This window comes from Macaca thibetana, chromosome 6, assembly GCF_024542745.1.
Source record: "Macaca thibetana thibetana isolate TM-01 chromosome 6, ASM2454274v1, whole genome shotgun sequence".
In the NCBI taxonomy this organism is placed as follows: Eukaryota; Metazoa; Chordata; class Mammalia; order Primates; family Cercopithecidae; genus Macaca; species Macaca thibetana.
The window spans coordinates 110,133,645-110,159,998 of NC_065583.1; the positions used below are offsets into that span (position 1 = coordinate 110,133,645).

Below are 26,354 nucleotides of genomic sequence, written 5' to 3' on the forward strand. Positions count from 1 at the left end.
CATCTTCATCAACCCCTGCTTCTGTGAGATCATCATCATTAAACTCAAAGCAACATGAAAAAAACCCTTTCAAGGCCAGCTCACCACAGGAGGATACAGTTGCTTTGAGAAGTTCAGCTGCCACTTTGTTCCTTAAGAAAAGGCGTTCCATATAGGATTTGAAAACAGCCACATCATAAAAGGATGGGTCAAAAGGATACTGAAACCAATGAGCGCAGACTGCCGCCACAAAGAGAGGAGTTTTCTGAATCTTCTGCAAACTTTCGTTCTTTCTAAAGTAAATCATAAACTTTTGCAGACGAGTCATATTATGTGAAAAGAGTTTCCGTAATATAAAGATAGTATTATAAAAGGGAAATGCTTTGATCTCTAGAATCGTCTCTAGGTATCGGCGGATGTCCCTGGCCCTGTCTGTACGGACAGCAATCAATAGGCAGGTCCGTGACAAGTGGTTTTTTTGAATCAGTTTTCCTATGACTTGAGGGACTGAACATATTTCTTTGTAGTCATCTAAAAGGAATAAGACCTGATTCTTCAACTGCTGGAGGATGTTTCTCATGCACATTTCAGTAACAGATACTTCTTTCTCTAGGAGTTGGTCACAGATGATACTGACCAGCCCCTGATCTGGTCTGGTGGAACTAAGGGAGAGGTAGAAAACCAGCTGGAACCTGTTTAACAGGGGACAGCATCCAGACGCCCACAGAAAAGCTATTTTCTTCAGGAGAACCGTCTTTCCACTTCCAGCTTCACCCTCCACACACATGACAGTTCAAGCTGGCAAAAACCTCAGGCAGCACCAGGGGCTCCTGCACAGGTTTGCTGATGTGTTTTGAAGCCATGGACAAATCACAGCCCAGCAAGTGGTCCGTGCCCAGATCGGAAGAGATATCAAGCAAAGACATGTGGCGGAAACTGGCGCTGGTATAAGCTGCTCTCAGCTGCTCATTCAGATTCTTCGCCTCTTGAAACCACTGGGCTTCACCCTGTGCCACTTCTGTAGAGAAAAGAAAGGGGAAACAATGGGGATACATAGTCACATCTCCCTCAGTCTCAACACCATGCCCTTTTCACTCCATAATTCTGCCTGTCTACTACAAATGTGTTAGGACTTTCCATAGCCATCCACGATTCCCACATTGCGATCATCTCATAGGTTTTGGCACAAAATCAGAATGTGGGAAGCACGTGTCCAAAGTGCCCCACTTGAAACAGGGACCTAGACATAATGTGTGCTTATCATAAGCACCATGGTATCCTATAGTTTCCCATTTAAAACATCTCAGGAAAGAGGCCAGGCAAAGTGACTCAGCACTTTGGGAGGCCGAGGCAGGTGAATTGCTTGAGCCTAGGAGTTCAAGACCAGCCTGGCCAACATGGCAAAACCCTGTCTCTACAAAAAATACAAAAATTAGCCAGGTGTGGTGGCACATGCTTATGGTCCCAGCTACTGGGGAGGCTGAGATGGGAGGATCACTTGAGCCTGGGAGGTCGAGGCTGCGGTGAGCCGTGATCTTGCCATTGCATTCCAGCCTGGGTGACAAAGACCCTGTCTCAAATAAAATAAAATAAAATTAATAAAAATAAAAATCTCAGGAAAGAAGCTTGCTGATTGGTGCTTCTAAGGACTGGTTTGCTTGTACCTGAGACACGTTGCCTACTATCAGTTTGGTCCTGCCTGCACTCTGGAGAAGCCACAAGAACCTTGACTTTTGCTCATACACGACACTGTTGCAAATGCTGTTCCTCTTTGGAAGCTCTTTGAACAATTATAAATACTCTTTTTTTGCAACTGCCCTGTATACAAACATATTTACACATACATATAATCCTACATGCTACTTCAAAGTTCTTACCTGGCACTATAGGATCAACTGCTATTGAATCTTCAAGATGGCTTTCACTTGTGGTTTCCTTTGGAAAATAAAATCCTTTCTTAAATCAAAATTTATATAGGAGGGTGGTGCATCATGTTATAATCACTGGGGACTAAACATCTAAACACAGCCCACCCTCAAATATTTATGCTGACTGAAGGGAAGGGTGCTCCAAATATAAAGCAATTAATAATCTGCAAACATCTGCAAGAGTGTGTGTTCCTCAGTAGTTCATATATGATACAATCCATAGATGAATACTATTGAAGTAATGAGAATCATAGTGTCTAGAGCAAGAAGGATCCTCAAAAGTCATTAGGTGTACCCTCTGTCCTTGGTTAACCACATTTTCAATATTACACATCTGGGATTTAGAAAGGTTATGTTTCTTCCTTAAAAAATAAGCTATTTCTGGCCGGGCGCGGTAGCTCAAGCCTGTAATCCCAGCACTTTGGGAGGCCGAGATGGGTGGATCATGAGGTCAGGAGATCGAGACCATCCTGGCTAACACAGTGAAACTCCGTCTCTACTAAAAAATACAAAAAACTAGCTGGGCGAGGTGGCGGGCACCTGTAGTCCTAGCTACTCGGGAGGCTGAGGCAGGAGAATGGCGTAAACCCGGGAGGCGGAGCTTGCAGTGAGCTGAGATCCAGCCACTGCACTCCAGCCTGGGCGACAGAGTGAGACTCCATCTCCAAAAAAAAAAAAAAAAAAAAAGCTATTTCTATACCCCTAAACTTTTTTCTTTAGTACCATTTTTCAATTCACATAAAAAATGAATCAAGTGAATAGCAAGTGGGTTTGTGTGTGTGGGGTGGAGGGATGACAAACATAACATACCTAACACACAGCCTCAAAATAAGGTGGTATGTGTGTGCATTACATTAGTAGTGGCCTATATTCCAGAAAACTATGTAGGATTTCTCAGCTTAAAGTGGTCAGCCTATTACCTGGGTTTATGATTTTCTTGGGCACTTGCTTTTGTTAAAGTAACATCTTCTCAACCCCTAAAAAGGCCAAGTAGCAAATCCAGCCTTATTGCCCTCCAAATGAAGATCCAGAGATGATTCATTTAGTCTAGATGCTAATCAACAAAGTCTAAGAGAGTCTAGGCCTTAAAGTAGAAGAGACTGACTATACATTTCACGAAGCTAGGTATTGTGCCTGACTGGCTTATTGTGATTTCCCCAATCTGTACCTAGAACATAATAGGTGTTTAGTAGATTTTTGTAGAATTTATTAACTTATTTATGATGAGACATTCCTGTTCAAAACAGTTTTCAATTACATGATCATGTGCTACTAAAACAGACAAGATGGTGGTGATCATTACCGGTAATTCACAGACTTCACCAGGGCTCTGAAGGTCTGGAATCACTTCCACAGAGGACTTCATATTTTGGAGAAATGGACAACTACGTGTAAAAGTTAAAAGTTATAAAAATAGTTGTATGCATTTAAGTATTTGTGTTAGATTTTTTTGTTGTTTTGTTTTGTTTTGTCAGAGAGAGGGTCTCACTATGTTGCCCAGGCTGTTCTGGTTTCCAACTTCTGGCCTTGAGCAATCCTCCTCCTTAGGCATCCCAAAGTGCTGGGATTATAGGTGTGAGCCACCACATCTGGCCTTGTATTTAGGTTTTTAAAAACACTATTAGAGTGTTAGTGACAAGAATTAAGTACAAAACTATTATTTCCAGTGATTTCTCTGTCAGTGTCATCAGGTAAGGCATTTAGGTTGTGGCACTCTGCAAGAGAAACATAAATGGTTTATAAAGTAATGGTAAAGATATCAAGGGAATTTGGTGGAATGAGTGCATATTTAACACTTTTCCATGCAACCAACAAAAATGAACTTAAAGAATCAAAAATAGAAAAAAAAAACACAACTATGAATTCTGGAACAAAAAAACCACATTAGTGGAAAAACTGGTGAAATCCAAATAAAATCTGGATTTTAGTAAATAGTAATGTACAGTATATGAATTGGTACATTGATGATTTTGACAAATATGTCATGCTAGTGTAAGATGTTAGCATTAGGGTAAATTGGGTATGGCAATATATAGGACTCTTTGTATTACTTTGCACTTTTTCTGTAAATCTAAATAATTTCAAATAAAAATTTATTTAAAAAAAAAAAAAAAACTCTGTGAGTGAGGTGGTTCATGCCTGTAATCCCAGCACTTTGGGAGGCCAAGGCGGGCAGATCACTTGAGGCCGCAAGTTTGAGACCAGCCTGGCCAACATGGCAAAACCCTGTCTCTATTAAAAAGAAAATTCAAAAATTAACCCGTTCAAGTGATTCTTGTGCCCCAACCTCCCAAGTAGCTAGGACTACAGGCTTGAACCCGGGAGGCGGAGGTTACAGTGAGCCGAGATTGTGCCACTGCACTCCAGTCTGGGTGATGGAGTGAGACTCTGTCTCAAAACAAAACAAAACAAAAAAACAAACAAGGCCGGGCATAGTGGCTCATGCCTGTAATCCCAGCACTTTGGGAGGCTGAGGCGAGTGGATCACTTGAAGTCAGGAGTTTGAGACCAGCCTGACCAACATGGTGAAATCTCATCTCTACTAAAAATACAAAAATTAGCCAGGCGTCGTAGTGGATGCCTGTAATCCCAGCGACTTGGGAAGCTGAGGCAGGAGAACTGCTTGAACCCAGGAGGCAGAAGTTGAAGTAAGCCAAGATTGCGCTATTGCACTCCAGTCTGGGCAACAGGAGCGAAACTCTGTCTCAAAAACAAACAAACAAACAGAAAAAAACCAACCAACCACAAACTACTCCATTGCCAGGTGCAATGGCTCATGCCTGTAATCCCAGCACTTGGGGAAGCCGAAGTAGGAGGATCGCTTGAGGCCAGAAGTTCAAGACCAGACCAACCTGTGCAACATAGAGAGATCTCCTCTAAAAATTAGCTAGCGGGGTGGCATATATGTATAGTCCCAGCTACTTGGGGGGCTGAGGCAAGAAGATCGCTTGAGGCCAGGAGGCTGAGGCTACAGTGAGCCGTGACTGCATCACTGCACTCCAGCCTGGGTGACAGAGGAAGACCCTGTCTTAAACAAACAAAAAATTAAAAAACTCTCCATCAGTATCAAAACAAAAGAATGGCCACAAACATACTCTCTAAAAACTATTTGCCAATCTCGTGAAACTAGGATGCAAATACCCTCTAAACTCAGGTTTGATGTGTGCTTAAAGAACAAGAGAGAAAGTTTAAAAAGATCCCTAGTTGCAGTTATTAAAATGGACAGATGAGAACTATACATGTGAGTAAGTCAGTGGCCCATTCCATGCTGCAGAATCACAGGAGAGCAGGAATAAAGCAAAGAGATACTTTTTTTTTTTTTTTTGAGACAAGATCTCACTCTGTTGCCCAGGTTTGAGGCTAGTGGCACGATCAAGGATCAATGTAGCCTCCAACTCCCAGGCTCAAGTGATCCTCCCACCTCAGCCTCCGAAGTAACTGGGACTACAGGCACGTGCCACCATGCCAGGCTAATTCTTTTTTTTTGTAGAGACAGGGTCTAACTATGTTGCTTAGGGTGGCCTGGAACTCCTGGGCTCGAGGTATCCTCCCACCTCAGTTTCCCAAAGTGCTGGGATTACAGGCGTGAGCCACTGCATCTGGCCCAGATACTTCATTTGTATTGCCTTCAAGTGACTTGGCGATGAGTCCAGAAATAGAAGCATAGCTTCAGGAAAACAACAAGTAGAACTTTTAATGTTTCTATCCAAAGTCAGCCACATAGAGGCAAATAAAAACAGACCCACAGGGGAGGGGTGAAGTGGCTTACAAAAGAAAAAATATATTTTAATAGGCCCATCAAGGAAAATAACCATGAAGGAAGGTAAAATATAAACTTACTCATACAAACAAATGCCAAATAAAGTTAGTTACCAGCACAACTGCACTACAAAAAATGTGAAAGGGACCGGGCGCGGTGGCTCACCCCTGTAATCCCAGCACTTTGGGAAGCTGAGGCAGGCAGATCATGAGGTCAGGAGTTCAAGACCAGCCTGGCCAACATGGTGAAACTCTATCTCTACTAAAAATACAACAATTAGCCTGGCATGGTGGTGGGCACCTGTAATCTCAGCTACTCAGGAGGCTAAGGCAGGAGAATCACTTGAACCTGGGAGGCAGAGGTTGCAGTGAGCCAAGATTGCGGCACTGCACTCCAGCCTGGGAGACAGAACAAGACTCCATTTCAAAAAAAAAAAAAAAGAAGTGAAAGGAAGCACATCAGTTAAAAGGAAAATGATAGCAGATGGAAATTTGGTTCTACTCAAAGGAATGAATAGTACAGGAATGATAACTAACGGTAAAAATGGAAGACATTTTCCATTGTAAAAATGTACTTAAATTGTTTAAAGCAAAGATATAACATTATATTGTAATATTTATTAAAGTACATGGAAATGAAATGTATGACAAAAGCACAGAGGATGAGAGGGGAGAAATGAAAATATACTATTGTATGGTTCATACATTTTATGTCAAGGTTATATATTTTTTTGACACAGAGTCTCACTGTGTTACCCAGGCTGGAGTGCAGTGGCACGATCTCAGCTTGCTGCAGCCTCTGCTTCCCGGGTTCAAGCAATTCTCGTGCCTCGGTCTCCCGAGTAGCTGGGATTACAGGTGTGCGCCACCACACTGAGCCAATACTTTTGTATTTTTAGTACAGACGGGGTTTCACCATGTTGCCCAGGTTGCTCTGGAACTCCTGACCTCAAGTGATCTGCCTGCCTCAGCCTCCCAGGTTACCAGGATTACAGGCATAAGCCACTGTGCCCGGCTGTTATAATATTTTTTGAAGATGACTGTGATATGTTAAATAGGCATATGGTAAACTCTACAGCAAGTAGTAAAAAGGTAAAATAAGGATGAATAGCTAATAAGCTGACAGAAATAAGATGGACTACTAAAAAAATACTCAAGGAGGGAGTAGAAAAAAGAAAAAAAAAAACCCTAAACCCTAGAAAGTCAGGAAAAGAAAAACAAAGGAGTGATGAAATAAATAGAAAGCAAATGGTAAAATGGTTTAAATCCAACCATATTCATAATTGCATTAAATTTAAACATTCTAAATATTCCAGTTAGAAAGCAGTTATTGTCAGACTCTTAAAAAAGCAAGACCTGGCTGGATGAGGTGGCTCACACCTCCATCTCAAAAAAAAAAGCAAGACCTGCTGGGTTCGGTGGTTCACACGTGTAATCCCAGCACTCTGGGAAGACAAGGCAGGAGAATTGCTTGTGGCTAGGTGTTCACGATCAGACTGGGCAACATAGTGAGACCTTGTCTCTACAAAAAAATGAACAACCTTAGCCAAGTATGCTGGCAAGTGCCCATAGTCCCAGCTACTCAGAAGCCTGAGGTGGGAGGATTGCTTGAGCCTGGGAGGTCCAGGCTGCAGTGAGTCAAGACTGCACCACTGTACCCAGCGCAGGCAACAGAGCGAGAATCTGTCTCATAAAAAAATAAAAAATAAAATAAAAGACCCCACCTGTGTTGTTGCCTATAAGAAGTCACTTTAAGGCTGGGTGCAGTGGCTCATGCCTGTAATCTCAACACTTAGGATGGCAGAGGTGGGAGGACAGCTTGAGCACAGGAGTTTGAGATCTGCCTAGGCAACATAGTGAGACCCCGTTACCCACAAAAAGGAAAAGGAAAAAACAAGAATTCACTTTAAATGTAGTCACAGATAGATTAAAAATAAAATGATCTAAAAGATGTAACATGAAAAAAACTAATAAAGGCCTAAAAAATACTATCAGGGATAAAGAGGGATATTTCTGTTTTTTAGAGACAAAGTTTTACTCTGTCACCCAGGCTGGAGTCCAGTGGCACAATCATAGCTCATTGCAACCTGTACTCCTGAGCTCAAGCGATTCTCCTGCCTCTGCCTCCCAGGTAGCTGGGACTACAGATGCATGCTACCACACCCTGTTTTAAAATGTTTTTTATAGAAATGGAGTCTAGCTGTGTTGCAAAGGCCAGTCTCAAACTCCTAGCCTTGTGCACTCCTCCTACCTCAGCCTCCCAAAGTTCTGGGATTATAGGTGTGAACTACCATGCCTGCTTGGGATATTTAATATATTCTCTGGAATATGAAAGACCAAAGGGCAAAAAAATTGCTAAGACACACTCTTGAAGAGAAAGAACAAGACTATTTTGCAGGAAAATATGAAAATAAGCTCAATGGCCGGGCGCGGTGGCTCAAGCTTGTAATCCAGCACTTTGGGAGGCAAAGGCGGATGGATCATCTGAGGTTGGGAGTTCCAGACCAGCCTGACCAACACAGAGAAACCCCGTCCCTACTAAAAATACAAAATTAGCCGGGCGTGGTGGCACATGCCTGTAATCCCAGCTACCAGGGAGGCTGAGGCAGGAGAATCGCTTGAACCTGGGAGACGGAGGTTGCAGGGAGGTGGAGGTTGCAGTGAGCCGAGATGGTGCCATTGCATTCTAGCCTGGGTGACAGAGTGAAACTCTGTCTGGTGGAGGAGGAGGAGGAGGAAGAAGAAGAAGAAGGAGAAGAAGAAGAGGGAGCAGGAGAAAGAGAAGGAGGAGAAGGAGGAGGAGAAGGAGGAGGAGAGGAGAAGGAGGAGGAAAAGGAAGAGGAGGAGGAGAAGAAGAAGGAGGAGGAGGAGGAGGAGGAGAAGGAAAAGGAGGAGGAGAAGATGAAGAGGAAGAGGATGAAGAAGAGGAAGAGGAGGAAGAAGAAGAAGAAGAGGAGGAGGAGGAGGAAGAAGAAGAAAGTAAGTTTAACATTATTAGTAATTACATTGACAAAAATTAAAATTTGGGCAATACCAAGTTAGTGAGGAAGCAAATCAATAGAAATGCATCTAGGCCAGTGGGAATGTAAATCAGTGCAACCACTTTGGAAAAAACTTTGCATTATCTAGTGGAGTTGAACATCCGCAAACTCTGTGACTCTGCAATTCTTTACTTTGTTATATATCCTAGAGAAACACACATGAGCACTGGGAAATATGTACAAGAATGTTCACAGGGCATTATTTGAATTTGCAACACTCTGAAAACAACACATGAGGTTAATCAACAGTAAAATAAATTATATATTCGTAACATAAAAACACTATTTACCAATGAAAACAAGGGAACTACAACTGTGTAGTACATATAAATATGGATGAAACTCAAAAACAGCGTGGAGTAAAACAAGCCAGTTACAAGAAGAACATGCAGTATGCTTCTTATTTGAACTTCAAGAATAGACAAAGCTAAATATGTTTAAGGATATATATGCAGTTGGTAAAACCACAAAGAGAAGCAAGGGAATAATTAACCGAAAACTGAGCATCATGTTTACCTCTGGATTGGAGGGACAAGGATATAATCAGAATTAGGGGGTGGTTGGCATGCAGAGTTGTTTTTTGTTTTTCTTTCTTTTTTTTTTTTTTGAGACGGAGTCTTGCTCTGTTGCCTGGGAGTGCAATGGCGCCATCTCAGCTCACTGCAACTTCTGCCTCCCAGGTTCAAGCCATTCTCCTGCCTCAGCCTCCCTAATAGCTGGGACTACAGGCACGCCCAGTTAATTTTTTCTATTTTTTAATAGAGATGGGGTTTCACCATGTTGCCCAGGCTGGTCTCGAACTGTTGAGCTCAGACAATCTGCCCACATCAGCCTCCCAAAGTGCTGAGATTATAGGCGTGAGCCACCGCACCTGGCCACGGGGGTCTTTTAAGGCATTGATAATGTAAAATTTCTTGACTTTAGTAGGTTCATAGGTTGCTTTTTATCCATTCTTTAAAGCATACATAAAAATTTTAGGCACTCATTTGGAGACATACTGGTTTGCAGTTTTTTTAAAAGAGGCAAAGGAAGAGTAAAAATCCAAAAAGGAGTTGGCTGGGAGCAGTGGCTCATGCCTGTAATCCAAGTACTTTGGAAGGCTGAAGCAGAAGGATCATTTGGAGCCAGGAGTTTGAGACCAGCCTGGGCAACAAAGCAAGACTCCATCTCTACAAAAAAAAATAATTAAAAAAAATTAGCCAGGCATGGTGACACGTGCTTGTAGTCCTAGCCACTGGGGAGGCTGAGGATCACTTGAGCCCAGGAATTTGAGGCCACAGTGAGCTAGGATTGCACCACTGCACTTGCTCCAGCCTGGGTGACAGACCCAAGACCCAGTCTCTTTAAAAATAAAAACACTAAAGGCCAGGTGTGGCGGCTCATACCTGTAATCCCAGCACTTTGGGAGGCTGAGGCAGGAGGATCACTTGAGGTCAGGAGTTCAAGACCAGCCTGACCAACATGGTGAAACCCTGTCTCTACTAAAAGTACAAAAAAGTAGCCAGGCGTGGTGGGAGGCACCTGTAGTCCCAGCTACTTGGGAGGCTGAGGCAGAAGAATCGCTTGAACCTGGGAGGCAGCGGTTGCAGTGAGCCAAGATCACGCCACTGCACTCCAGCCTGGGTGACAGAGCGAGACTCCATCTCAAAAACAACAACAACAACAAAACACTAAAATAATGATAATAATGATAGTATAAAAGGGAATTGATAGATTCCAGAGTAAGTTCTAAATAAAACTAGACTGCATCCTAGCTTATCCTTCCAAGAATTAAGTAGAATGTCTCCATTGTTCACAATAATTTATTACATACTAAGCCCAAATAAGAAAGAAAAATGAGGTTAACTGCTGCTGTCAAAACACCTTCAAGGTAATAAAATTAGATGGAAGTATTAATTTTATTTTATTTTTGTTTTTACCACTATACAAATGAGCAGGAAGCATTCATTTTAAAATCTGTATGTGTTCATATTCATTTCTAAGAAAAAAAAACTCTTACTAATTACATAGTGAAAACACAAATTTCTTCTTGCAATTAAACATTTCTAAAGAGTTTGATGGGTAAAAAAAATTAAGTTTAAAGATTCACAGAAAAGAAAAATTTTTTCATAAAATTTTAGAGCAGATATTTTTCTAAAAACTTCCAGCGCAGGAAAAAAAAAAAAAAAAAAAAAAAAAAAAAAAAAAGTTGTTGTTTGCAATCAAAGGATTGAGAATCAGAAAGGCATGGAACTTCTCAATAGCACATTAAGAGCTGGTGGAAATGTAGCAATGCTTCTACAATTTACAATTAAAATGATTTCCAACCTATAATTCTACACCTAGCTAAACTATCAAGTAAGTGTGAGAATACAGGAAAAACACATATACAGATAGATCTATATGTCTATATATGCATTATGTACAACTAAAAATGTGTATTTCTAACGCAGTCTTTTCCAGTGAACTCTGATGAAGTGTTCCACCAAAATGAGTGAGTGAACCAAGAAGAGGATGACATTAGATCCGGGAGATGCAACAGAGGAGATAATCTCCAGGATGCCTGTGAAGAAAGATCCCTGGATCCCAGGATGATTATAGGACAAGTTGTTCATAATCCAGCAGGCCAGAAGATTTCCAGGGAAACTCATTCAAGAAGGTGAAAATTATGGATGACTGCTTCAAGATGAAAATGGGCCAAGCGCAGCGGCTCACGCCTGTAATTCCAGCACTTTGGGAGGTTGAGGTGGGTGGATCACCTGAGGTCAGGAGTTCCAGACTAGCCTGGCCAACATGGAAAAACCCCATCTCTATTAAAAATACAAAAATTAGCCAGGCATAGTGGTGCACGCCTGTAGTCCCAGCTACTGGGGATGCTGAGGCAGGGAGAATTGCTTGAACCTGGGAGGCAGAGGTTGCAGTGAGCCGAGATCATGCCACTGTACTCCAGCCTGGGTGACAGAACAAGACTCCATCTCAAAGAAAAAAAAAAAAGACAAATATGATGATGACTCTTTCAGGAAATGAAAATGATGAGATATCTGGTAGGTCTGGATGACTTAAAAGGAGATTTAAACATTTGGGATAATTTAAAGATGAGCTGGTGTTCATCTTTATTTACTTAAATAAATGAAATGATTAATATGTGAATATTCTCTCAAGAAACAAAAATAAGCAATGTACATAAAAATTAAGCAGATGGCTATAATTTTTTTATAGCCAGAAAAGTTAAAAACAGAAAAGTTGATGAGAAATTGGAACCCTCATACATTGTTGGTGGGAATTTAAAATGGTGCAACACTGTGGAAAACAGTTTAGCAGTTCCTCAAAAAGTTAAAACAGACCAGGTGTGGTGACTCACGCTTGTAATTCCAGCACTTTGAGAGGCCAAGGCGGGTGGATCACTTGAGGTCTGGAGTTTGAGACCAGCCTGGCCGACATGGTGAAACCCCATCTCTAATAAAAATACAAAAAATTAGCCGGGCGTGGTGGCAGGCACCTGTAATCCCAGCTACTCAGGAGGATGAGGCAGGAAAATCGCTTGAACCCAGGAGTCGGAGGTTGCAGTGAGCTGAGATCGCAGCACTGTACTCCAGCCTGGGTGACAGAGTGAGGCTCTGTCTGAAAAAAAAAAAAAAAGTTAAAACATAGAATTACTATATAGCTAGCAATTTCATTGTTAGGTGTATGCCCCAAAGAATTGAATATAGTTACATGCTCCAACAGATACCTGTAACAAATGTTCCTATCGGTATTACTCATGGTAGCCAAAAGGTAGAAACAACCCAAATATCTGCAAATAGATGAATGGATAAATAAAATGTAGTGTATCCGTATGGAATATTACTTGGTCACAAAAGGAAGGAAGTACTGGCTGGGCGCGGTAAGCCTGTAATCCCAGCACTTTGGGAGGCCAAGACGGGCAGATCACGAGGTCAGGAGATTGAGACCATCCTGGCTAACACGGTGAAACCCCGTCTCCACTAAAAAATACCAAAAAAAAGTAACTGGGCGAGGTGGCGGGCGCCTGTCGTCCCAGCTACTCGGGAGGCTGAGGCAGGAGAATGGCGTAAACCCGGAAGGCGGAGCTTGCAGTGAGCTGAGATCCGGCCACTGCACTCCAGCCTGGGCGACAGAGCAAGGCTCCGTCTCAAAAAAAAAAAGGAAGGAAGTATTTATACAAGCTACAACATGGATAAACCTCAAAACAATATGCCAAGTGAAAGATCCAAATGCAAAAGGTCAAACCGTATGCTTCCATATAGAGGAAATAGTCAGAACAAATAAATCCATAGACACCAATTAGGTTGGTGTATCCCAGGGGCTGGGCATGGAGTGGGGTAGAGAGATAAGGAGGGCTTGCTTAATGGATACAGAGTTTTCTCTGGGGGCGATGAAAGCTTTTTGGAACTAGATAGAAGGGGTGGTTGCACAACATTGTGAATGTACTATGATAAATGCCACAGAATTGTACACTCTAAAATAGTTTAATTGCGGTGCATGGTGGCTCACGCCTATAATCCCAGCACCTTGGGAAGCCAGGATGGGAAGATTGCTTGAGCCGGGAAGTTTGAGACCAGCCTGGGCAACACAGGGAGACCCTGTCTCTAAAAAAAAAAAAAAAAAAAAAAAAAAAAATTAGCTGCGTGTGGAGACTCGTGCCTGTATTCCCAGCTACCTGGGAGGCTGAGCGAGGAAGACTGCTTGAGCTAGAGAGGTCAAGGCTGCAGTGAGCCATGACTGCACCACTGCACTCCAACGTGGGCAAGAGAGAGACCCTGTCATGAAAAATAATAAATAAATAAATAAATAAATAAATAAATAAAATGGTTACTGTGTGAATTTTACCTCAGGAAAAAAAAAAAAAGCAAACATACTAACAGGCCAGTTACTACTTCCTAAAGAAAATAAAGGAGGTACAGGAAAGGAAAATAAATAAAAATTTACCACAAGCTTCAGCTCTGCATAGCATTTACATAGTCATGATAATGTAAACATGTAATGTGAAAATATGAATCTAACCAAAACTATGCCATAACAATAAAGAGGCGAAGGCTAGTACAGGAAGGGGGTCATGGAGCAAAGGGATGAAAGACATGAAGACTCATCCTTCATAGCCTGAATCAGAGGAGTAGATAAAGACTCAATCTAAAGATAAAATAAGGCAGGAAATGAGGGGGGGGGGAACCAAACTGTTGAAGTGCATCCAAAGTCGCAGATGGTTAACATTCATTCCACTCACTTGGGAAAACATCTGGTGTGATTGTCTAATGGGTCATCACCTTCCTGCCACTTCTCTAAACACCCGCCACAGGAAAAGCACTGCACGATGTCCTTTATACCTAAAAGTAAGGAAACTTGATCAGTGCCACTGGCGTGGGCATCTGTCCATTAACATGCCCACATGTTAATGTCCAATAACCACCAGACCTGTAATAGTGAAAGCCTAGTCAGTCTCCAGCTGGGTTTTGTGACAGTCAGAAGCTGGTTATCAGTGAGGCAATTTTCTATATAAGACTCTGTCCACCAACGGGGTAACCAGCAAGTAGTCATTGAATGCTCCTACGCACCATGCACTTTGATGCGCACCATCCCTCTGCTCCATTCTCCTTTGATCAACCAACAGATTGGCAACCAGAATCTGGCATTGAAGCTCCATGAGGGGGCTGGCGCAGTGGCTCATGCCTGTAATCCCAGCACTTTGGGAGGCCAAGGCCAGCGGATCACCTGAGGTCAGGAGTCTGAGACCAGTCTGGCCAACATGGTGAAACCCTGTCTCTACTAAAAATACAAAAATTAGCTGGGCGTGGTGGCACATGCCTGTAATCCTAGCTACTCAGGAGGCTGAGGCAGGAGAATCGCTTGAACCCAGGAGACAGAGGTTGCAGTGAACTAAGATAGCGCCACTGCACTCCAGCCTGGGTGACAAGAGTGAAACTCCGTCTCAAAAAATAAGAATAAAAATAAGCTCCATGAGGGTAGAGGTTTTTGCTCACTAATGAATGACATGAACCTAGAAGAGTGCTTGGCACTCACGTGGCACTCAGTGAGTATTCGTTTAATGAATGAATCGGAAAGAATATATTTAGAGCTCAAGAAAAAAAAATCAGCAAATCTAGCAGCCCTTATGTAAGTGAATGCATGATGAATTAATTGCATCTTACCACATTATTGCCAGGTTTATTACACCAGAAATAGGATTAAGTCTCTTTGTGAAATTATATGTCTTTGGAAAGAAACTGGTATTTAGCTCTGCAAAAGGATCAAACTAGAAAAAGAGCATTTCTCATCTTCCTTCCACTCTGGGAAAGCTGGGGCAGAGGAAAGCCTCCCAGAAGTATGAGATCCTAAAGCTTGCAAGATCTGAAAAGGGTGAGAGATGATTAGGATTTGTGTGGAGAGGTGGAGGATTGGAAAGGAAGAGGGCGAGGACACTGGTCAGAGGGGTCTTGCGGAAGGCTGACAAGAGGCAGACACAGTAGAGTAGGGAGAAATGGCAAACACTCTTTCCAAAGGCTTAAGATGGTGAGGCAGTCAGATTTTTTTTTTCTCAATGGAATATGTCTGCTAGGTAGAGTGACAACTATATTCTCTTTCTCTGTATTGCTCTGTGATATTTGTGACAGTTACTTGATCTCTCAGTTAAAGATCTGCATTAACCTCCACTGTAACTTATGCATGTGTTTGGTCTGAGCAAGACCAGCAAAGTACCCAGGAACGTTTCCCTGATCATCGTGTATCTCAGGTAGAGATTTAGCTGAGAGGAACCAGCCCATCATTTGTGGACTGCAGAGGTGCTTCCTAATGACCAGCAGCTAAAGAGAAAATGTCACAATCTGGTGGAAGACGCTGCATGTTTAGGAATCATGAAAATGAATTCCCTGAGTTTCTCCTGCAGGCAGAATGTGGCAAAGATTGCTATCCATGTTCTTACTATCTCAAATCCTTCCATACTAATAGAAATTCCAATTTTCAGCTGGGCATATTGCCACCCAGGAAAAAGATTAGGTTTCCCAGCTCCTCTTATAGCTAGGTATGGTCATCTCCATCTGACTAAATTCTTTTTTTTTTTTTTTTTTTTTTTTTGAGACGGAGTTTCACTCTTGTTGCCCAGGCTGGAGTACAATGGCATGATCTCAACTCACTGCAACCTCCATCTCCCAGGTTCAAATGATTCTCCTGCCTCAGCCTCCCAAGTAGCTGGGATTACAGGCGCCCACCACCATGTCTGGCTAATTCTTTGTATTTTTAGCAGAGACGGAGTTTCACCATATTGGCCAGGCTGGTCTCGAACTCCTGACCTCAGGTGATCCACCCACCTCGGCCTCCCAAAGTGCTGGGATTACAGGTGTGAGCCACTATACCTGGCCCATCCAATTAAGTTCTGATTAAAGAAATATAAGCAGAAGTGTCCTGTGACAGTTTCTAGGAGCACCTTGTCAGGGGACAAGAGGTGAGGAGAGTAACGTGTAGAAAGAAAAGACACGATGATGATCACAAATAGAATACTTGTATTCATTGTTAGTCCAGACCTTAAGGTTTCAAATGTGAAGGTTTACCACCTAAGGGAGGAATAGAAAACTGGGAGAGGATTTATGATGCAGGAAAGAAAAGGGATCTGTGTCAGGTGCAGTGGCTCACACATGTAATCCCAGCATTTTGGGAGGCCAAGGCAGGAGGATTGCTTGAGCCCAGGAGGTTGAGGCTGCAGTGAGCCATGATCTCACCACTGCCCTCCAGCCTGGGTGACCATGTTTCTAAAAATAGAAAGAAAAGAAAAAGAATCTATAAGAAATGCTGAAGCGAGGCCTGGCGCGGTGGCTCACGCCCGTAATCCCAGCATTGGGAGGCCAAGGTGGGCGGATCACGAGATCAGGAGATCGAGACCATTCTGACTAGTACAGTGAAACCCCGTCTCTACTAAAAATACAAAAAAGTAGCTGGGTATGGTGGCACACGCCTGTGGTTCCAGCTACTCCAGAGGCTGAGGCAGGAGAATCACTTGAACCTGGGAGGCAGAGGTTGCAGTGAGCCGAGATTGTGCCACTGCACTCCAGCAACAGAGCGAGACTCTGTCTCCAAGGCAAAAAGAAAAGAAAAGAAAAAGAAATGCTGAAGCTAGTGGAGATTGCTGAGTGTAGCTAAATGCAAGCCCAGGAGCATCAAGTGTATGTGGGAATTAAAGGTTAAGCAAGCAAGTGGTCACAACCTACTGACTCACCTGTGTAGAAAAGACCTGCTTTGGCCAGTGCTGCAGCTCCCACAGCTGACTCCCAGGGCCAGTCCTTAAAAGAGTCCAGCCGTAGTTCTTCGTAAGCAAAGATGCTGTCATTGCAATAAGCTTGAATAAAAAGCACAGGGTGAGACCAGCAGGCTTTAGTCTTTTTTTTTTTTCTTTTTTTTTTTTTTTTTTTTTTTTTTTTTTTTTTGAGACGGAGTCCCACTCTGTGGCCCAGGCTGGAGTGCAGTGGCCGGATCTCAGCTCAATGCAAGCTCCGCCTCCCGGGTTCACGCCATTCTCCTGCCTCAGCCTCCCGAGTAGCTGGGACTACAGGCGCCCACCACCTCGCCTGGCTAGTTTTTTGTATTTTTTTAGTAGAGACGGGGTTTCACCGGGTTAGCCAGGACGGTCTCGATCTCCTGACCTCGTGATCCGCCCGTCTCGGCCTTCCAAAGTGCTGGGATTACAGGCTTGAGCCACCGCGCCCGGCCCTAGTCTTTTTTTTTTCTATGTCTCTATTGCTGCGGCACAAATTAAAGAGACCAGTAGGCTTTGATATTGCAAGTATCAGTGTTCAAGTTGTCCCTTCACAGTTACAGATGGAATGATGTCTAGAGTGTGCTTCAGAACAAATGGGGGAAAAAAGACAAAAAGAGATAGGGACAAAAAAATCAAAAGAAGAACTAAACAAGCAAAGCCTTTGGAAAATGTTTGAGGTTTTACCTGATGCCATAGGTAATTCTCTCTGGACCCAGGAATTCACAAAATGTTCTGCCTGAGGGAAATTAAAAATCAAGTTGTTGTCTTTTTTTTTTTTTTTTTTTTTTTTTAGGCAGAGTCGCACTCTGTTGCCCAGGCTGAAGTGCAGTGGCACATTCTCGTCTCACTGCAACCTCCGCCTCCTGGGTTCAGGTGATTCCCCTGCCTCAACCTCCCGAGTAGTACAGGCATGTGCCACCACACCCAGCTAATTTTTGTGTGTGTGTATTTTTAGTAGAGACAGACACCATGTTGAAGTTTTTTTTTTTTTTCGGAGACAGAGTCTTGCTCTGTCGCCCAGGCTGGACTGCAGTGGCGTGACCTTGGCTCACTGCAAGCTCCGCCTCCCGGATTCACACCATTCCCCTGCCTCAGCCTCCCGAGTGGCTGGGACTACAGGCACCCGCCACCACGCCCGGCTAATTTTTTGTATTTTTAGTAGAGATGGGGTTTCACCATGTTAGCCAGGATCGTCTCGATCTCCTGACCTCGTGATCTGTCCATCTTGGCCTCCCAAAGTGCTGGGATTACAGGTGTGAGCCATCGCGCCCGGCCCATGTTGGAAGTCTTGAGGTTGGTCTCGAACACCTGATCTCAAGAGATCTGCCCAACTCGGCCTCCCAAAGTGCTGGGATTACAGGCGTGAGCTACTGCGCCTGGCCTGATTGTTCGACTTATGAAGTATATACCTATCTGTGAACAAGAACTGAAGGAACTTTTCCCCAGAATGAAGAGTTTCATTGGCTGGAACAGCAGGGTCGTAGGAGAATTATCCCTTTAATTTTGATTTCTGTTGATGTTGCAATTGTTTTTATGCAGTGCAAGCAAGCAAACACACACACACACACACACACACACACGCATGCATGCAAGCTGTGAATGTTTATGCCTACTCAGTAGGAAGCCTTCTCAGGGTCACTGTTTCCAGAAACTGACCTTGAAAACAGACTTGCATTTAGATATCACAGATGTACTTTGACGAATGAGGAAGTAAGAGACATAGAATGGTATCTAAATTCATCAGGGTATTATATATTGAGCAACTGACTCTTCTGGGAAAGCTGCATCCAATTTCTTTTTGGGGAAACACCTCTCTTCCCCCACTGTCTGGCCATGTTCTCTCTAGAGTTCTGGTCTTCTGAGTCATGTTAATCAATACATTCTCATTTTTATTTAAGCCAGTTTGGATTCCATTTCCCATCACTCTCCACTAGGAAATTGGTACTGATACAGGATAGTTAGCCAGTGGGGAAGAGCCAGCTCTGCGGCCCACTGTGGGTGACAGCGCATAGGTCAGGACATCATAGCAAGCGTGCAGATGGGGCAGCAGAGGGAAGCTGGGACAAGTGGATTCATTCATAGAGGGGAAGACTATCAGGAAGGCAAGCAGAGCCCATCAGAAGCCAGCTCTGGAAAAAGAAAAAGGCTCTAGGTCAGCAAGTGAATGTGATATTTTTTCACTTTGAAGATGGGAGCCAGGGGAATGAAAGGAGAAAGGAAGAAAGAAATCAAACCCATGACATAAAAAGAATGCCTACGCCCTTCTGAGTCAGACATTTGTAGGTAATCCAAAGACTTGAGAAAAAAATTGCTGTTCTACGTTACCGTTATGTCAACAAATCCCTTGTAGCTTTGAATATACTGGGCAATTTCCTCTGAGGATTTCTTACTTTGAAGAAATTCACATCTGTAATTAATGAATATAATTAAAATTTACCCCAATACTGTGATAGAGCTGTCCTATATCACGATGAACATTTATAAAAACGTACTGAATTGTTGAATTTTATTATACTTCAATAAAATTGCCCAAAAATTTACCACAAAACTTACTTAGGAGAATTACCATTATTCTCATATAATTATTTTTTATTTCTATTAGTGACAACATATGTAGTTATTTAAAATTAAATCTTCAGATTAACTTTTTTCTTGAAATAAAATATACAGTACAATCAAAGAGACTGATTTACAGTAAATATAGGATGGAGCTTTTGATTTTTGGAATTAAGCAGTGGTGACTAAATCTAGTACCTGGGGTTATATGAAAGCTACTGGCAGTAAAGAGAACTACATTTAAAATAATAGGCCAGATGCAGTGGCTCAAATCCAGGAGTTCAACACTAGCCTGGGCAACATGGCGAAACCCCATCTCTACAAAAAATACAAAAATTAGCCGGGCATGGTGCCACACCTCTGTTGTACCAGATACTCGGGAGGCTGAGCGGGGAGGATCACCTGAGCCTGGGGAGGTAGAGGCTGCACTGAGCCACGATCAGGCTGCTGCACTCCAGCCTGGGCAACAGACTGAGACCCAGTCTCAAAAATAAACACAAAAAATCTTTTTAAAATAACAATAATATATTTATCTACCGAACAAAAAATTACCATGCATTAGAAAGTAATGTATATTAGGCACCAGGCATGATGGCTCACACCTGGAATCCCAGCACTTCGGGAGGCTGAGGCAGGTGGATCACGAGATCAGGAGTTCGAGACCAGCCTGGCCAAGATGATGAAACCCTGTCTCTACTAAAAGTACAAAGATTAGCTGGCTGTGGTGGCAGGTGCCTGTAATCCCAGCTACTCAGGAGGCTGAGGCAGGAGAATCGCTTGAACCTGGGAGGTGGAGGTTACAGTGAGCCAAAATCACGCCCCTGCATGCTAGCCTGGGCAACAGAGCAAGACTCTGTCTCAAAAAAAAAAAAAAAAGAAAGAAAAGAAAAAGTAATGGATGTTAATTTATAATTTTTGATTTTTTTTAAAAAAGAGCATATTGAATACCATTTTAAAAACACATTCATTTCCCATAAAAGAGAAGCAGTTTTAAAATTAACTTTTAAAAATTCCTCCAATTCAGCTGGGCATGGGGGATCATGCCTATAATCCCAGCACTTTTGGAGGCTGAGGCAGGTGGATTGCTTGAGGCCAGGAGTTCGAGACCAGCCTGGTCAACATGGTGAAAGCCCATCTCTACTAAAAATACAAAAATTAGCCAGGCATGGTGGCAGCCACCTGTAATCCCAGCTACTTGAGAGGCTGAGGCAGGAGGATCACTTGAACCTGGGAAGCAGAGTTTGCAGTGAGTCATGATTGCACCACTACACTCTAGCCTGGGTGACAGAGCGAGACTCTGTCTCAAAAAAAAAAAAAAAAAATCCCTCTAATTCGAATTTCAGTTTTCTTTCTATGGTGCTGTAGCAAAGAATGGGTTGTGAACCCAAAGGCTGGAGCATTAGTCCCCGCTCTTCCACCAGTGGGGTGTGACCAACCTTGCCATCATTCTCTTAAATAAATCACAGGAGAACATGGATGCCATCAGATGATCTGTATATTTCCCCAGGGTCACGATTCTATGTGATAGGCAGCCAGGGTCCCCAGTTTTCAGGTGTAAAAATCTTTCCAAAGATTGCCCTAAGTCTGCACATAATCCATATGGTACACAATGCACGGGGTGTTTCCCTGTTCTCATGATTTATATGGATTGAGGAGGAACTCAGTACCTTAAAAAATTACCATAAAATCAGCTTACATTTATGGAGTGCCACATTTTAAAAAGTGTTAGGGTATACTCATTTTGTTGAGAGTTTATAAAAGAAGCAACAAATTAAAGCCCAAAAAACTAAAAACAGAGTAACCAGCAAGAAACTTGGGGATTCTTGCTCTAATTCCAGCTCTTAAATTTTATTGACTGACCATATGCTTATGATGACAAACAAATGAAAGGCAAAACAGTTGGTCATCAGTCATCCTCACATTATACATGGTAATTTTTACAAAGCATTTGATCCATATACTTTTTTTCTCATCCTTACAGCCACCAGACAAGCTGTATATTATTATCTGCTGTGGAAGTTGCAGATACCAAGATGAAATCACTTTTGTCAGACCCATACAAAATAGGGCTTGGAAGGCGCGAAGGAATGGGGTTCAGGTTTACATGTCCAAGATAGGAACGGTTCCAAAGACTTTCTAAGAATCCCATAAAAATCCCTTCACGCCTGTCACACATCTCCTGCTTTGCATTGCTTGCATGTATGCACATATTTCTATGACAAGGTTTATTACTGCACATTCTTTAGGACTGCAGCAATTCAGATAAGATAAGATGAGATGAGATGCTCTCAAAAGAACACCTGCCCAGGAATGGCATCTCCACCAATGAACACACAACAACTCTGGCTTTGAGCCTTCAGAACCAAGGAATTCTCTTTGCCCCTCTCGCCTCTCCCCTCTCCCCTCTCTTCTCTCTCTCTCTCTCAAGAAACTGGAGCCTTGTCATATTGCCCAGGCTGTTCTCAAACTCCTGGCCTCCAACAACCCTCCCGCCTCAGCCTCCCACATAGCTGTGATTACCCATATGAGCTACCATGCACTGCTATGAACTCTGTTTCTAAGGAGCTTATGTGAACCTCTCCCTTTTGCCAAGAAAACTTCCCTTTACCCTCACTGCACGTGCCTGGGGTTTACCATAGTGCATTCCAAATCATAACCCTCTTTTCTTATTCCTGAATAAATTTGACATATTTGGGGATATCTTTCTCTAATTTTTTTTTTTTTAGGTTGACACTGCATTTTACATATGAGATTCAGACAAGGTCAGTCCCTTGTCTAGGGTCTGGTAGTCAGGTAGCCGCAGATTCAAGCCTGGCTCTATCTCCTAAGCCTCTGCACTACCCCCTGCCCTTGTATGACAGCCTGAGCTCCTTCCTGCTCTAGGAGTGGTTGCTGGACTGCTGTCTCCCCTCCCTGTGCTTATTACCTTACCCTCCGTCCTATGTTAGAGAAGGCACATGAAGGACCCTCCAGACAGGATGTGTGGCTCTAGTAGGTGCTAGTCACATGATAATGTGATAATGTGTGAATGGTGCCACTGGCACTTGTCCAGTGTATAACCCAGCGACACTAAACACAGTGACCCTGAGGCTAAGTGAAGCCTGAGCTGAGGTCCGAGCTGAGACAGGTGCCCACGAGCAGTGGCTTGTGCTCCAGCCAGGGCTGCTGTTCACTGTTACATACGCATAAATGGCGCACTGTCAGCTCGGACAAGGACTGCCTGGGGGGCTGTTTTGATTCGTCAAGGAGCCAGAGTGACTATCAAATGATTTCAAAATTCTAGCTTCATTCGTCCCTATAACCATCTCGTCTGCTTGTCTAACTTTCTCCTCTTCCTGCCTCTCTTTCCCCTCTTCTCCCTTGTTTACTTCCTCCCTCCTAATCTCCTCACTTTCTTTTCAACTGCAAAAGTAATATATACTTGTTTCCAAAAATTTAAACAAGACAGCAATGAACAAAATAAATGTGAAAATCTGTCACTACTTCACCCCCTGACAAATCCAGATCCAGAAGTATCTACAGTTTGGTTTATATATTTTCATAAGTTTTTCTATGTATTTTCTTTTTTTTTTTTTTTTTTTTTTTTTGAGACGGAGTCTTGCTCTGTCACCCGGGCTGGAGTGCAGTGGCCAGATCTCAGCTCACTGCAAGCTCCGTCTCCCGGGTTCACGCCATTCTCCTGCCTCAGCCTCCCGTGTAGCTGGGACTACAGGCGCCCGCCACCACGCCCAGCTAGTTTTTTGTATTTTTTAGTAGAGACGGGGTTTCACCGTGTTAGCCAGGATGGTCTCGATCTCCTGACCTCGTGATCTGCCCATCTCGGCCTCCCAAAGTGCTGGGATTACAGGCTTGAGCCACCGCGCCCGGCCTTCTATGTATTTTCAAACAACTCCATGTACAGTTTAGTGGTCTTAAACATTTTCAAAGTCTCATACTGCACTTATTGTGCATATTGCTTTCCCACATAACATATCAAAACATATCAAAGATATCCATTCCCTTTTTTTTCTTTTGAGATGGAGTCTCACTCTGTTGCCCAGGCTGCAGCACAGTGGTGTGATCTCAGCTCACTGCATCCTCTGCCTCCCGGGTTCAAGCAATTTCCTGCCTCAGCCTCCCAAGTAGCTAGGACTACAGGCACGCACCACCACGCTCAGCTAATATTTGTATTTTTAGTAGAGATGGGGTTTCACCATGTTGGCCAGGGGAGAGGGGAGATGGGAGAGGAGAGAGGGGAGAGAAGAGTTCAGCACTTGAACTCTAGCCTCAAGTGATTTGCCCGCCTTGGCCTCCTAAAGTGCTGGGATCACAGGCATGAGCCACAGTGCCCAACCATTTTTTTTTTTTGAGATGGAGTCTTGCTCTGTTGACCAGGCTGGAGTGCAGTGGTGCGATCTCAGCTCACTGCAACCTCTGCCTCCCGGGCTTAAGCAGTTCTCCTGCCTCAGCCTCCCAAGTAGCTAGGATTACAGATGCCTGCCACCACGCCTGGCCAATTTTTGTATTTTTAATAGAGACAGGGTTTTACCATGTTGGCCAGGCTGGTCTCGAACTACTGACCTCAAATGATCCACATGCCTTGGCCTCCCAAAGTGCTGGGATTACAGGCATGAGCCACCGTGCTGGGCCTCCATTCACTTTTGTGGGCATGGCTGTCCATGTGCAAGATGACTTATAAATGTAAATAACTGTGCCCAGGTTTGTGGTTAATTTAGCATCCAACCAACAACTTTGCATGTAGTACATGTGTGACAAATATTTGTTAAAGAAAATAGAATCTGAGGCTAGGCACAGTGGCTCATGCCTATAATCCCAGCACTTCGGGAGGCCAAGGCAGGTGGACTGCCTGAGGTCAGGAGTTTGAGACCAGCCTCACCAATATGGAGAAAACCCATCTCTACTAAAAATACAAAAATTAGCCAGGTGTGGCGGCATGCACCTGTAATCCCAGACCTGGGTGGGTAAGGAAGGAGAATCACTTGAACCCAGGAGGTAGAGGTTGCAGTGAGCCAAGATGGTACTGCTGCACTCAAGCCTGGGCAACAGAGTGAGACTGCCAAAAGAAAGAAAGAGAGAAAGAGAGAGAGAGAGGAAGAAAGAGAAGGAAGGAAGGAAGGAAGGAAGGAAGGAAGGAAGGAAGGAAGGAAGGAAGGAAGGAAGGAAGGAAGGAAGGAAGGAGGAGGGAAGGAAGGAGGGAGGGAAGGAAGGAAGGAAGGAAGGAGAGAGAGAGAGAAGAGAAGAAAGAAAGAGAGAGAGAGAGAGAAAGAAAGAAAGAAAGAAGAAGGAAGAAAAGAAAGGAAGAAAGGAAAGAAGGAAGGAAGGAAGGAAGGAAGGAAGGAAGGAAGGGAGGAAGGAAGGAAGGAAGGAAGGAAGGAAGGAAGGAAGGAAAGAAGGAAGGAAGGAAGGAAGGAAGGAAGGAAGGAGAAAGAAAATAGAGTCTGAGTCTGACCAGACTGCTAGATCCAAGTGTCAGGTTCCTGGAAATGCAGAAGGTAGAGGAACATGTTAGATGATGCCAGAGGAACACATTTGCTAAATCTAGAGTAGACGGAATTTTACAGGACAGATTACATGGCTTCTTTAACAAATAAGCGACAAGAAAAAAGAGATGGATAAAGAGGAAATCTACAAATTAAAAATCTTAAGGGGCTAAAAATACAAAAATTAGCCTATCTTGGTGGTGTGCACCTATAATCCCAGCTACTCAGAAGGCTGAGGCAGGAGAATCACTTGAACCTGGGAGGCAGAAGTTGCAGCGAGCTGAAGTCATGCCACTATACTCCAGCCTGGGTGGCAGAGCAAGACTCTGTCTCAAAAAAAAGAAAGAAAGAAAAATTTAAGCAAAAATTATCTACTTACTTGGGGAACCATTTGGCATGTTCCTTCCAAGGATCATCTCCTTCTTCCCAATTTCCTAAACATCCACCACAGGAAAAACACTGTACCGTGTCCTGTTTACCTATATATGAAGGAAAATATTTAGATTGCCTGGCAGTGGCACCAGAGGGTATGTACACAGAGTTGATTGTTTTGTGCAGGAGCAAGACATGCTCCAGCGTGCCTGTGCACTCCCGATCTTATTGGCCTGAGCCTCCATCCACAGTCCCACCACCCGAAATGGGCCCCTCCACCACGGCCACACTCCAGGTACAGAACCCTAAGCTGTGTAACTCAATATCCTTCCCCAGCTGCCTCCCAGAGCTGGTATGTTGCTCTTTGAGCTCTCAGGGTCAAAGTGATAAGGAAGCCGACTAACACCAGGACCAGCTGAAGTAATGTGCAATTAGAAAACCTATGTTTTAGCTTTGCCATGACATTTCAGCAGAAACATAGGCATGTTTCGTAAACTCTCTGAGCCTCCATGAACTCAGCTGTGAAATGGGAGAGAAAGAGGTAAATTCATTGGATAGGAATTAGTACTCACTCTATGCCTAGCATAAAGTAGGTACAGTACTCAGTAAATGATCATTGTTATTGTAAGAATTCTCATTTATGTATCATAACCCCTAGGGCAGGGCTAGGACAAACAAACAAAACCCTCCAATACTGCAGCAATGAGAAGAATCAAAGAAAGATCATGTAAGAGCAGTAGAGGGAGGATGGGTGAGGAGACTGATATCAGGATGACCACATGAGTTATTTAATCTTTTCAGGGCCTTAAGAATACAGCCAGTATTTTCTAAGGTCCAAGTTTAAGGAGAGGTAACTTTCTTATTTTATGTATATTTGGCAAATTAACACAGGCTGTACTAAATATAAAATGAGCAAAAATAAAAACATTGACGTTGAATTTTGATAAACTAGACCTTATACCTAATATAACACATTTAACCAGGGAAGAAAGTTTAGCCA

General features: G+C 43.3%; 1 protein-coding gene across 1 annotated transcript in view; it reads right to left on the reverse strand.

Annotated features, from left to right (window-relative positions):
- NAIP (NLR family apoptosis inhibitory protein) overlaps nt 1-26,354 on the reverse strand; it is a 51,372-nt gene that overhangs the window by 15,272 nt on the left and 9,746 nt on the right. Inside the window, 9 exon segments of the mRNA XM_050793534.1 lie at nt 2-770; nt 772-997; nt 1,857-1,914; nt 3,211-3,292; nt 13,929-14,028; nt 16,908-17,027; nt 17,631-17,682; nt 19,272-19,353; nt 25,362-25,461. Of these exon segments, the coding sequence (XP_050649491.1) occupies nt 2-770; nt 772-997; nt 1,857-1,914; nt 3,211-3,292; nt 13,929-14,028; nt 16,908-17,027; nt 17,631-17,682; nt 19,272-19,353; nt 25,362-25,461 (1,589 nt within the window).